The sequence below is a fragment of the Microtus oregoni genome, unplaced genomic scaffold, assembly GCF_018167655.1.
Source record: "Microtus oregoni isolate MIOR12 unplaced genomic scaffold, Mior012 000025F_ref0000491, whole genome shotgun sequence".
NCBI lineage: Eukaryota > Metazoa > Chordata > Mammalia > Rodentia > Cricetidae > Microtus > Microtus oregoni.
This window is the reverse complement of record NW_024543084.1, coordinates 7,153,973-7,167,110: the sequence shown is the minus strand read 5'-3', so window position 1 is coordinate 7,167,110 and position 13,138 is coordinate 7,153,973. Positions and strand designations below refer to the sequence as shown.

At 36.3% G+C, this 13,138-nt stretch overlaps 1 protein-coding gene across 3 annotated transcripts in view; it reads left to right on the top strand.

The window, feature by feature from the left end:
- Positions 1-5,137, top strand: part of Spopl (speckle type BTB/POZ protein like) — a 56,473-nt gene extending 51,336 nt beyond the window's left edge. For all 3 annotated transcript variants that reach the window (XM_041674641.1, XM_041674640.1, XM_041674643.1), the window contains one exon: positions 1,046-5,137. In XM_041674641.1, coding sequence (XP_041530575.1) covers positions 1,046-1,190 — 145 coding nt within the window. In that variant the 3' untranslated portion in view covers positions 1,191-5,137. The remainder of the gene's footprint in view (positions 1-1,045) is intronic.
- The last annotated feature ends 8,001 nt before the right edge of the window (positions 5,138-13,138 follow it).

Genomic DNA, 13,138 nt, shown 5'->3' with positions numbered 1-13,138 from the left:
TTTTTTTTTATTTTTCGAGACAAGGTTTCTCCGTAGCTTTTGGTTCCTGTCCTGGAACTAGCTCTTGTAGACCAGGCTGGCCTCGAACTCACAGAGATCCGCCTGCCTCTGCCTCCCGAGTGCTGGGATTAAAGGCGTGCGCCACCACAGCCGGGCTGACATTTCTCATTTTTAAACCTTAAATATAGGGAAAGGGGACGGTGGAGTATGGTATAATACAGTCCTATTCCTGTTGCTATAGCAACGTTATAGAAGCTGTAGTAAGAGACATGAGATTAAAGACAAAAATTAGGAGAATGTGATAATGATCCAGTTGTGAGATTATGAGGATTAATTTATGGTTCTTGATGACTTTTGGAATTAAAATGTTACTTTGATGCTTAATTAGAGGACTGGTTCTAGGAGGCCTCTCAGGTATTTAAATTAAATCACCGGGCAATGGTGAAAGCTTCAGCCAAAAGGAAGGATAAACAAAAGAGAAAGATGATGAGTTCTTGTGTGACAGTGCTGAATCTTTGAGACTTGAGGCTCATTCAGATAAAAAGAGCAGATGATTAATGATGAACCTTGTGGGGAAGCACTAGGATTTAACTTGTCAGTCTCTAATGACTGGGTGCGATCATTAAAAATGTGACTAATAGATGAGGGAAAATAAAAATGTGACTAATAGATGAGGGAAAATACATAGTGTAGTAAGAGGGAAAGAGTGTAAGTGAAAAACTGGAACTCTAGAGAAGACCTGGAGGAGGTAAGAAGAAAATAGATCATCAAGTACTTGGAATAGAAATTGTTAACAGTGATTGGAGAGCTATGAGAACAAGTTCACATTCCCAGGGTTCAAACAAATCTTTTCAGTTTTGACAGAAATGCTAATAAGATCAAGGTAATGTTTTTAAGAATTCAGATGAATGTTTGGAAAGAGGTAGATCATTATCTCAAATTTCAAAATCGACAAATTAAAAAAGGCAAACAAGCAAAAGTGAAAACTCAAAAATGCATTTGAGAAGTATTCTTTTAGTAAACATCACTTAATCTTCTATTTCAGCCAAGCAACTGACATTATGGAAACCCCAGGGTGGAAGTCCATGATTCAATCTCATCCTCATTTAGTGGCAGAAGCCTTCCGAGCACTAGCATCTGCACAGTGTCCACAGTTTGGTATTCCACGCAAGCGGCTAAAGCAGTCTTGAGTCTTCCATGGACAATAGGAAAATGGATTGCCTTTACTCCGCAGGTCCAGAAGGAGTCCAATAGAAACCATAAGCCACAGTTGTTCCTGTCTCTTGTCTACAGAATAGAAGCTGGAAAGCTTATTACTTGCTTTCAGGTGGATAATTTATGGTTTCTACTTCAGCTTTAAATCAGACTGATTAATTCACTTCAAGGCCTTAAATTATCTTCAGACTTCTCTTGTTCATATAGTAGTTTAATTTTTTTATTGTGCCTTGTCAGTTTGCCAAGGCTTTGCAGGATTGCACTAGCTCCACAATGCAGTAGTATTGATAACTGAAGACACTGAGTTTGAAAATGATCTTCCATTATTTTAGAAACAAAAGAATTTCATAGGTTTTGTTCTATGCAATCTCCAAGTTTAAAACTAGGTTCTCCTTGATTTGGAGATTGCCAAAGGCGCCTCCAGTCTCAGTTCTGTTGACACTAAAGAACCTGTTATTATTGAGGTAAGTGATGGCCATACACTGCTCCGGTTAATTTATTTGTCATTTCAATGGGCAGATAAGCCATGAGTTGACCTAAACTTTTAGTTAAATTTTTGATGTTTATCTATATATCAATTACTCAAGAAACTGGCTTTATGTGCATTTTCAATGAGAAATGATTTGAAGTTAAGTAAGAAGAAAGCATGGTTTTTGCTAATGTTTTACATTTCTATTGACTTTTAGCTGAAAGAATAATTCAGTAGATGTTAAAGTGAGGATGACCAAATGTACATTTCATGAGTGGGCCAATTAAGAAAGATACATATATATACATATATATATGCACTTTTAATGTGTAATTTTTCTATGATGAATGGTACATATATATTTTCTTCCTTTTGACAGGATTAATAAGATATAATTACGTTTTAACATTTGAAAGTTTATATGACACATGGAACCCACTTGGATGTTTGTGATAATGCATAAAAATATGCTTGATTATAGATAAATTGATTTAGGTTTCAAATAGTCATTATTGAATTTATGACTGTTTTACCACACTTTGGAAAAGGCACCTAACAATAAATGAGTCCTGTACAATGTGTTTCCTTTTAAACAATGAGTGGATAATGTTTGCCTGTGGGAGATGCATGGGAAAATAGGGAAGCCTCCGAAAGTGTATGCAGGCACTCTAGAAAATGTTTTCTCCTTGCCACTTCAGTTACTAACTTGCAGATTGCTAAAATTTTGCATAATGTGAACAGAAAAACTATCAATTTTTTTTTCTGAGCCAGTTCTTTATTATGAGCTTAGCTTTAAATACCCAGATATTTGGAGATTGATAGTTGGGAGATATGTTTGGATGCATTGTCCTAGAGAAGAAGTGGTCACTGTCAGATCATATATGACTAAAGCATGATAATGTGCTTCCTACGCAAAGACAGAGAATGTTACTAGAAAAACAGGTGCATATGCCTGTATGTTTGCATATATAGCTTTATTACCCATATTAAAATTTGTGTAATTAGTTTATTTAGTTTTAAAATTCAGAACAAAGAAATTAAGCTTATGGTTTTCAAATATACTCTATTTTTTACTATAGCTTTATTGGATGTTAATGGAAGTATTCCTATAATACTTACATTGAGGAAAATGTCTAATAAGCCTAGTTCTCAAGAGCAAACAAGCAAAGATCATATTTTTAGATATTTTAGTTTGCAACTTTGTTAAGTTAAAATGGAATGAATTATTTTGATAGTTTTTCAGCTGATAGTGGGCTTCACCCTGTATAAGAGAATCATGACAAGCAAAAATTTACTCCCTTAATTTCATCATAGTATGAAGCCTGTTATATTAGCATTGTACACACACAAATACATATATACATACATACATAGACTTTAAATACAAGATTTTCCCATCCTCTTATTGAAAAATAAAGACTCCACTCAGCTGTGACATATATTGTCACATATCATAAAAATACTGCTCTATATTTGGCACATTGTAAACTGATTCTCATTAATTTGGTCTACTTTCTAAACATAATGAAATCAGTAGTAATACCATATAGTGGTCATTATAAATGTTTATTGATAATCTTAAGGATTTCCTTATAAAGATTTTTGTTTTTAGTTTGCTAACATACTTTGTACCAAAAATGTCAAACACTGTGCTCTGCAAATATCAATGTTATCTGCAATGCCCACTTTTGTGATGATACAATGCCTACCATTATACTCACAGAATCATACAGTGTTTTATTTTTATATGCATATTTCAGTAGCATAGGTTCTTGAGTCAGTGATAAAAGGCTGTTAATATATTCTTATCGGAGAGGCATTATAGCATTTCACCCACATACTTCCCTCATTTTTAAATTATATAAAACTTGGTCAAAATAGGTACGAATTCTGTCTAATGCGATCTTTGTCTTACAAGTTACCAGTTTGCTCCTGTTAGACCTCTAGTCACCTAAACAAAGCTTTCCTCAGAACTCAAGGAGTGGTTCTAAATATTGCAATTCAAAAATGTAGCCATTGGAAAACTGTTCTTTAGACTAAGATTTAAAAATACTGTTATTTGTGCCTTTTTCATTTTTTACTTTCATTGTGTTTTGATATTTGAGCACAAATATGAAGGTGCCATAAGATGGCTTGCTGATGTTACCTCCTTAAATACTTCTGTGTCACTGTCTTCAAATAGCTATTGGAGAACCTTGAATGAAATGTGGTCATTTGTATGAGGTTAGTGTGTGTTTGTGTCTCTATTCCCTTGGGCTGTGTGTAATATGTTTAAGACTGAATTCATAAAAATAGGACTTAGTTATATATGCTGAAAGTTCAGATAAATTGATGTATCTCATTTTAGTGTGTTTTATTTGAGAAGACAGTGGATTTCCAGAAGGCAGTGTAATCCTCAAAAATGTGACCAGCATTCTGCATGATAAAATAGGAAAACTGCTGGTTTAGGATGTCAAGTGTGATTAAGTTTTAAAATAATGGCTTTAAATATCTTAAAAGTGTCAGGAGCATTACTGGTTTACTTTTTAACAAGATCTAATTGAAACTTTAAATTGTCAAAAACTTTAATTTGCCCGTTTAAAATTTTGTATATAAGCTCTAAGGAGAATTTTTTTTATATAAAATTAAAGATAAGGGCTTTGAGAGTGGCTCAGTGGTAGAGTGATCAACATTTGTGATCCCTAGGTTGGATCCATAGCACTACCAACACACACACACACACACACACACACACACACACACACAATGAGGATTCAAAGATAGTATTCATTGTTAGAAAAATGCAGTGAAGACTTGTGTAAGCTTCATGAAAATCCAGCTCAGCAAGTTTACTAAAAGCCACATAATTTAAGAGGTGAACTAACCTGACGTGGACGTGCCTGGTCTTAAGTGGGTGAGTGAGTGAGTTGTTTCAGTGTTCTCAGAGTATAAATACAGCACTTTCAGCACACATGAGAATATTTTGCAAACCTTTTTATATATAGATTGTGAGCCCCAGTTTTAAGTGTTCATGGAATGATGTAAATGTTAGGTCTAGCTGAACAAATACTGAGTGCCTCAAACGCAAGACTCTTTATCTTTACTAGGAATGAAATCACACTGTATCTTCTGTTGTTGTATGTGAACTTTGTGTCTGAGAAGGAATACTTATATTTAAATATTTTCCTGTTAGTAAAGCTTATTGTATACTATAATCTGGTCAATTTTGCATTGCTTAAAAATGAATTGAGCCCATTTATGGAAATAAAGTTCTGCTAAAGTTATTTAATTATTAGTTCTGAAGGAAGTTGACTTCCTTCAAGATTCAGATATATAAACATTTAACTTTTTGGCCTTTATTTAATCAATTGGTGTTTTATAATGAGATACATACTATTTGTGTCTTGATGTTGGAAATAGATTTTGTGTTTCAGCACGTTGAGTTAAAATAAAATTGTTACTACTTATTCAGAATTAATTTGCTTGCTTGGGTTTATTTGAGTCTTCTCAAAAAGGTCTGCTTTAGCATTTAAATTTCACGTACTGTGTGACTTCTACACAGGGAAACTTGTATTTTTGATAATTTTAAATATTTGCTATTATTAAAAGGCAGGCTTAGACAGCATAGTCCTAAAGCAGCTCACTAAGAGTAACAAAGTGCTTAATAGTTGTGGCCACGGAATCATCTATAAGCACACCATGGGAAACTTCTCATATACCCAACACATGGATAGATACATGCACATACACCAAGCTCTTATTAGGATTATTAAACAGAACCTTTTCCATACATGTGTAACCAAATAAGATAGCGAGGCTGGAATCCAGACTCAAAAATGAACTTAAAAGAGCCTTTCAATCATACACTGCTGATAAATGTTGAGATGAATATTCTGTTTTCTGCTACCTCAGAGAAGTCCTAAAGGGCCAGGAATTGTATCTGCTTTATTCATACTTTTTAAAAAATTGTTTCTTTTATTTTTCAGACTAGAGTATTATACATTTATCCCTTCCCTTTAGACACTCAGAGCTCTCCTTTCTGGTTTTCAAATCCATAACCTTCTTTGCCATGAATTGTTTATGCATATGTGTATGGGCGATTGGAGTGGGGGTGTTTCATGAATACATAAATACAGCCTACTTAATCTGTTTGATGTTACTTCTATGTACTATATACGTTTTTAGGGCTGACTATTTGGTATTAAATAACCGATTGGAGTACTCTTGCTGGTAGAAGACAGTACTGCTCTCAACCTTCCGTAGTTTCAGTAGTATTTTGTGTTGGGGTTGAGGGCTTCAGGGCTACCCCACCCACCATCAGTCATATTATCATGTCTCTTGTTCTTATTCAGCTTTTGCCTAAGCAATCTTGTTGATGAGATTTGAAGGGCCTAGCTTATGATATTTCTAGAAGACACAGTCTCACAGCTTTGGAATGCTTTGCTGCAGAATCTTCCTTCAAAGTTATCATTGAGAAATCAGCTGTTATCTAATGTGTTTTCTTTTACACATGACTTGTGTTTTGTTTTGTTGTTTTGTTTTTTTGAAGCTTTCGATATACCTTTTCTCTGTTTTGTATACTTAGTATTTTAGCAATAATATGCCATGGAGATTTTCTCTTTAGTTTTGTTTATTTGGTGTTATATGTGCTTCTTACATATGAAAGTACAATGCCTTTCCTTAGTCAGGGTTTTTTTTTTTTTTAAGATCTTGGTAAAGATTTTGTATATGCCATTTACGGGATTTTTATCCCTCATCTATGCTTATAATTTGATGGGTTTCGGCTTTTCATAGTGTCCTACATTTCCTTTATGTTTCTTTCCTGGGTTTGATTTATCTGATTTTTCATATTCTTTGCCTCTTTGGCCTTGATCTTCTAATTTTCTTAAAGTGCTGATCCTCTATCTTCTGTTGTAAGGCTCTTCTTTGATTTTTTTAGTTGTGCTATAGGATTTTTCACTTCTATCTTCATTTTAGGTTGAGTCCTCTAAAGTGTTTTTCTTTATTGAATTTATTTTTCAAGTCCTGGTTGAACTTTATCATTTTGATCAGTCCTCTGTTGATAATTTTTTTGTTCATTACTCAGGCATTAAATTCTCCTTAAGTTCTTTCTCCTTGGTTTTATTGAGCTGTTTCTTTAAACTCTTTAAATTGTTTGATGAATTTAATGGCTCTTCTTTTAATTCTGTGTACTTGGATTCATCTAGGTAAGTCTGTTAACAAACATTTCTACAAGTCTGGTAGGTTTTGGAGGGGAGCTACTGGCTTGACTTTTCATCATGTTTATATTTTTAGGATAAGATGTGGACATTTGGACTTCTTTTGTTAGTCGGTTTTGATATGTACAGAACATGCTGGAACAGAAGAGAGGATGTGCTGCTGGTTTGGCCTAGGCGTTGTTAATGTCTTAAGTAGGGTGAAGTCAAGTAGATAGAAGAGACTAGGCTGGTGTGCAAGGTATTTTTACTAGTCTAGATGTTGAGTGTAGAGGTAGATCTCTGTGGGATGAGAGGTTAGCTGTGACACATTAGATCCCTTTAGGCTGGGGAGCAAACAGGGAAGGTCCTGGTAGAAATCTTGATTTTGTTTGTGGAAACAGTCAGGGGTGGCCAAGCACTGCTGGTATACTGGATGTGGGATTTGGGCTAGATCTGGCAGGTTGAGTATGTGTGGCAGAGGATGGAATGACCCTCAGGAATAGATCCTCGGTGTAGGCATCTCTGCCACTACCACAGCCAGCAGAGTAATGAAGTGTGAGAGGCTGGAAAGCAGTTCAGTTCAACACCACTCAGTAGCTGGTGTTGATTCAAACTCTGTGAGTCCGACCCCAAGTAGTTTATTTAAGCATAGCGCAACTTGGCAAAAACTTTTTTGGTCAGAGTCAACTCAATCCCATATGCACAATAAGGCACAAAGTAAGCTATATTAAGATCAGATATGATTACATCAAACCCCTATGTAAAGTTGTTATACCTTCCATAGAGATGGACTATATAGATTGAGAAAAAGAAGCTTACAATAAGGTACTGGAGGTAGATCTGGTATGGTCTCCTACCACACAGAGAGTGCAAAGTTCACCAGGCTCTTACCTACTTTTCTCCCAGCCTTCTGTGTTGCTAAAAGGTTACACATCCTTCCTTTGAGGAAATAATCCTATGTGTTTAACATTCCAGGTTCCTCTAGTGCAGTGGTTCTCAACTTCCTAATGTTGCAACGCCATTAATACAATTCTTTATGTTATGGTGATCGCCAACCTTAAAATTATTTTCATTGCTACTTTATAACTGTAATTTTGCTTCTGTTATGAATTGTAATATAAATATCTTTGTTTTTTGATGTTCTTAGGCAACCCCTGTGAAAGGGTCATTTAGCCACCAAAGGTCATGACCTACAGGTTGAGAAGTACTGCCCTAGTGCTTATCTGTGATAAGGACAAAGACCTCTGTGCCTCTAAGGAAGGACATGTAGTATATAAGTGAAGAGGTTTAATCATTCTTTTTAAATGAAAGACATTAGTAAAACTCATTCACAAAGCATCCAGTTTCTCTTTTCTTGGCACCAGGGAGGTTTTTACACATTTGCCGTGGATAATAAGATTTATGTTTCTGTGGGGCTTCCTAGACCTATTTCTGTTCATTTCTTTTCCTCTCTTCCAAGGAGTCAGATGTAGTCTTGTACTAGTCTGTGTTATAGCACCCAAACAATTCCTTATATTACCCAATCTTACCCTTTTCCTCAAACTCAAGCCAGGACTTAATAGATATAACCAAGAGAAAAACTTGTGTCATATAAGAGCAATTACAGCCTATACACAAAAAGGTCCAGTTCCCTAAGCAGAGTTTTGAGAGTATATACTTTTCAACGTGCTAAAAGCATGAGGTTCTTGAAAGTTAACCAGACAAGATGAAAGAAGGAAAATGGTGTACACTTGGCAAAGAGTATAAAGTTAGATGTATTAAACTTAAGGACAAGTATATGAATCAACAGAGGATACAAGCATACGGCCTCATACTACAAGAGCAAGAGTGGGGGTGGAAAGAAACAATGATGCCCTTTGACTTCATTTATCAGTACATTAAGTGCACTGTCTAGTACTGTGCTACTTTGTATATGGTAATAAAGTAGACGTGGTTCAAGTTTTCTGAAATCTTATTAAAGAAAATACAACTTTATTTCTGAGAAAATTGCTGATAGTTATATTAACTAGTGCAGGAAGTAGAAGACCCATGCATCTTTCCTACGGAAATGACATCTCAATTGAGATTGGTTATATATAAATTAGGCTACTTAATAGGGGTTTCTTCTTATTTGTCATGTGAAGTTGAATTGCTAATCAAAGCCCATAGGGAACATTCATAGAACTTGACCTGTCACTTTTCTAGTATAGAGGGAAGAATAATGTACAAATCCAGGGTTTAATTTTTTTTGTACACTTCATTTTAGAAGTTATACTTAACCCATGAGTGCTGAGTGGTTTAAAATTGGGCAGAACAGAAGCGTTATGGTGATCAGCAATCTTTCCTTCCTTGCCAAGAGGAGAGAGGTCTGGAATTGAGGGTAGAGAGTCCCTCTTAAGATGTAAATGATCTTAGTGGTCAATACAAGCCTTAGGAACATTGTAGCAGAGAAGGAGGTTTGGGAAGATACAGTAATAAAGCATAACGCTTAGTTAGGTATGGTAGGTGGGAGAGAAGAGGGTGACTCTCAGGCTTGCATTAGTTAATCAGATGGAGGATATCACTGTTGACAGAATCACAAACAAACGTTAAAGCAGTTTTGAAAGATCCGTCATCCCAGTTTAATGTTCCTGTAGAGCATTCTGCTTGGAAATTTCGATGAAGTTTGAGAGTGATAGCACACAATGTCAGGAAGATGCAGATGACATTAATTGGGATAGGAGGGACACTGGTCATCACAACAGAGCCAGGAATGAACCCCAAAACTCTAGTTTGAACTGAAAATGTCAGATTCTGAGTACAGTCGAGGCAGAAACAAGCTGCATTTAACAGCTACAATGATGATTAAAGATTGGACTGCCTTATGGCCAATTGGGATGGGCCATGGCAGCAGCAGGACAGCTCCAATCAAGGAGCACTTTGTAATAATAGCTCCTGTTGAAAAAGTAGTAAGACCATCACGTTAGCAACTGGTAACCAGCACACACAGCCCACAGACCTGTGTGTCCATTTGACAGCTGCCAGCCTGCTTCCCTGCTTCTCTACCACCACCACGGCAAGAAGAGAAATGAAACCCAGACCTGACTAGAAGTTTTTCTCTACCCTAACCCTTTAGATTTGGCAGCTCTTTCTTGATCGTTTGAATTTTATACCGCATGTAAATACACATAGACCTGACCAGTCAGAGCCCCCCTGGATCCATATAACAAGGTATGTGGTTTTCAGATAGTTACACTCTTTTCATAGCTCATCAGAGATGGGAAGAAAGGAAGACTACCTTCAAAATGCCACCAGAATGTTCTTATATGCAATCTCCAAACAGATACCTACTATTCTAGTCTACAAGATTTGACCCCTGTGGTCCTGCCACAATCTAGAAGCCTTCACGTGGGCACTAGGTCCTGCTGCTCTCCATATCCACTGGTCCTATGACCTGTAACTTTCACCTTTCAGACCTTCTCCAAGATACTGCTGGAACTGTTGCACTTCTTGTATCCCACTTGTTGATAAGCTCTTGGATAAGCTACAAAGAGTTCAAATACCACTGTTCATTTGAGTAACCACTCACCTGTGGCAACCTGTTTCCCCATTTGAATGCTTAATTCTGGGTTAATAAAGTTTATTTGTTCACCCGTTGTTCTCTGTCCACTTCATTTTTGGAGAGGGGGAGGAAAGAATCATATGGAGACAGGAAAATGAATTCTCCAGTGGAATCAAAGAACAAAATGCAGATGGGATTACTGAGGTTGTGGTCAGAAAAGAAGAATGGAGTTAGGTCTCAGAAAAAAATTGCTCTGTAGAATGTTAAAAAAAAAGAAATAGATAAAAAACGAAAACAAACACAAAAACCCTGGGCAGTGGTAGTGCACGCTTTTAATCCCAGCATTTGGTAGACAGAGGCAGGCAGATCTCTGAGAGTTCGAAGCCAGCCATTCCAGGACAGACTAAAAATACAGAGAAACCCTGTCTTGAAAAAAAAATACAATAAATAAAATAAATAACTGGAGCATCAGAGTTGTTTTTACTTATTTTGTACCAAAGTTGAATTTAGACTCTTTGAATCATGTACATGTCTCTTGTGCTAATGTATATTCAGGGACAAAAGACAGGTGATTAGTTTGTAACAGAAGTTAACAAATTTATTTTGTAAAGGATAAGACAGTAAATATTTCAAAGCTTGATGACTCTTATGCTTAACCATGTCATGGTAGTGTGAGTACAGCTGTAGCCAATACATGAACAATTGACTTTGGCCATCATGTTCCATAACAATATTAATAAAAAGCTGATAGTGGAAAAGATTGACTCTGCCACATTTTGCTAAATTGGAAGATTTTAGTCAACTTTGAAGTAACTGATAATGGAGAATAAAATGTGAGTGGACTCATTGAATTTGGAGGCTAAGAGTTTGCAGATGATGAGATTTACTGTTTCCAAAGAAGAAATAGTGATGGCGAGGGAAATGAAGTAATAAATGTGCTGCTATAAAGGATTTAGTAATAAACATGTGCAGTAATACTTTGTTTACAATCTAACAAACATAGCTTGTCTGAAGATCAAAGTGCAGAGCTAAGCCACTAGATAGCCATGATGGCCAGACAGTGGTAGCATACCTTTAATCCCAGCACTCAGGAGACAAAGGCGGATGAATCTCTGAATTCAAGGATACCTTTGGCTACGAGAGATTAATCTAGTCTCAAAGAGAAAGAGCCAGGTGCTTCCCACAGGTCAGGGAACCCTGATTGCTCTTCGAGCTGATGAGGGAGGGGGACTTGGTCGGGGGAGGGGGAGGGATATGGGAGGCGGTGGTGGGGAGGAGGCAGAAATCCTTAATAAGTAAATAATTTTAAAAAAATGTAAAAAAAAAAAAAAAAGAAAAGAAAGAAAGAAAGAGCCAGGTGGTGGTGGCTCACCACTTTAATCCTAGCACCAGGGAGGTGGAGACAGGAAGTGATATGGCTGGACAGAGAGAAGAATATAAGGTGGGAGGAGACAGGATCTCAGATGCAGTCAGGTTTCAGTTTGAGCATGCAGTCTTGAGAATTTGTAGAGACAGGATTGCCCCTTCATTAGTCTAAGGATTTGGTATAGGTCTTTCTAGTTGCATTCTGATCTCTGAGCTTTCACCTTCTTAATATCTGACTCCAATTTTTTATTATTAAGAACAATTAGAACTCATGCTACAAACTTGCTTAAGGTATATTAAGTTACAGAAAGGAGCACCGCCTCCAGTATGCCAGGAAGATAAGTAGTATATTAACCAAGCTTGTTCAAATGTAAAGGAGAAAAAAAATGTACCATAATTGAAGATGAGGAAAAGCTTTTGCTAATGATTGTTCATAAAGATTGACTTCCATTCCCATAACAACCCTGACTTTTGGCTAGTAATTTTCCATCTTTCTAATGCTGTGACCAGAAGCGGTTCAGTAGTTGACTGTTCAGTTTCCATGAGTTTGTAGGCTTTCTGGGGGTGGAATGTGAGATACCATGAAAAGACCAAACTAGATATTAGCATGGATGAGGGAAAATAATCACATTAGAGACTTAACAGCACACCTGAAAGCTCTGGAAAAAAAAAAAAAGAAGAAGAAGAAGAAGCAGACTCACCCAGAAGGAGTAGAAGACTGGAAATCTGAGGGCTGAAATCAACAAAATAGAAACACAGAAAACAATCCAAAGAATCAATGAAACAAAAAGCAGGTTCTTGGAAAAAATCAACAAGATCGACAAACTCTTATCCAAACTAATCAAATGGCAGAGAGAGAACACACAAATTAACAAGATCAAAAATGAAAAGGGGGACATAACCACAGACACAGAGGAAATCTGGAGAATCATTAGATCTTACTATAAAAGCCTGTATGCCACAAAATTGGAAAATGTGAAAGAAATGGACATTTTTTTAGATAAGTACCATATACCAAAATTAAATCAAGACCAGGTGAATAATTTAAATAGACCTATAAGTTGCGAGAAATTAGAAGCTGTAATCAAAAATCTCCCTACAAAAAACAAAAACAAAAACAAAAACAAAAAAAAAGCAAGCCCAGGACCAGACGGTTTCAATGCAGAATTCTACCAGAACTTCCCAGAAGAGCTAATACCTATACTCCTTAATGAGTCATTGCCAAACTCTTTTTATGAAGCTACAGTTACCCTGATACCAAAACCACACAAAGACTCTTGAATCAAGAAAGAGAATTACAGACCAATATACACAAGTTGACAGCTAACATCAAATTAAATGGAGAGAAAACTTAAAGCCATTCCACTAAAATCAGGAAGAAGACAAGGCTGT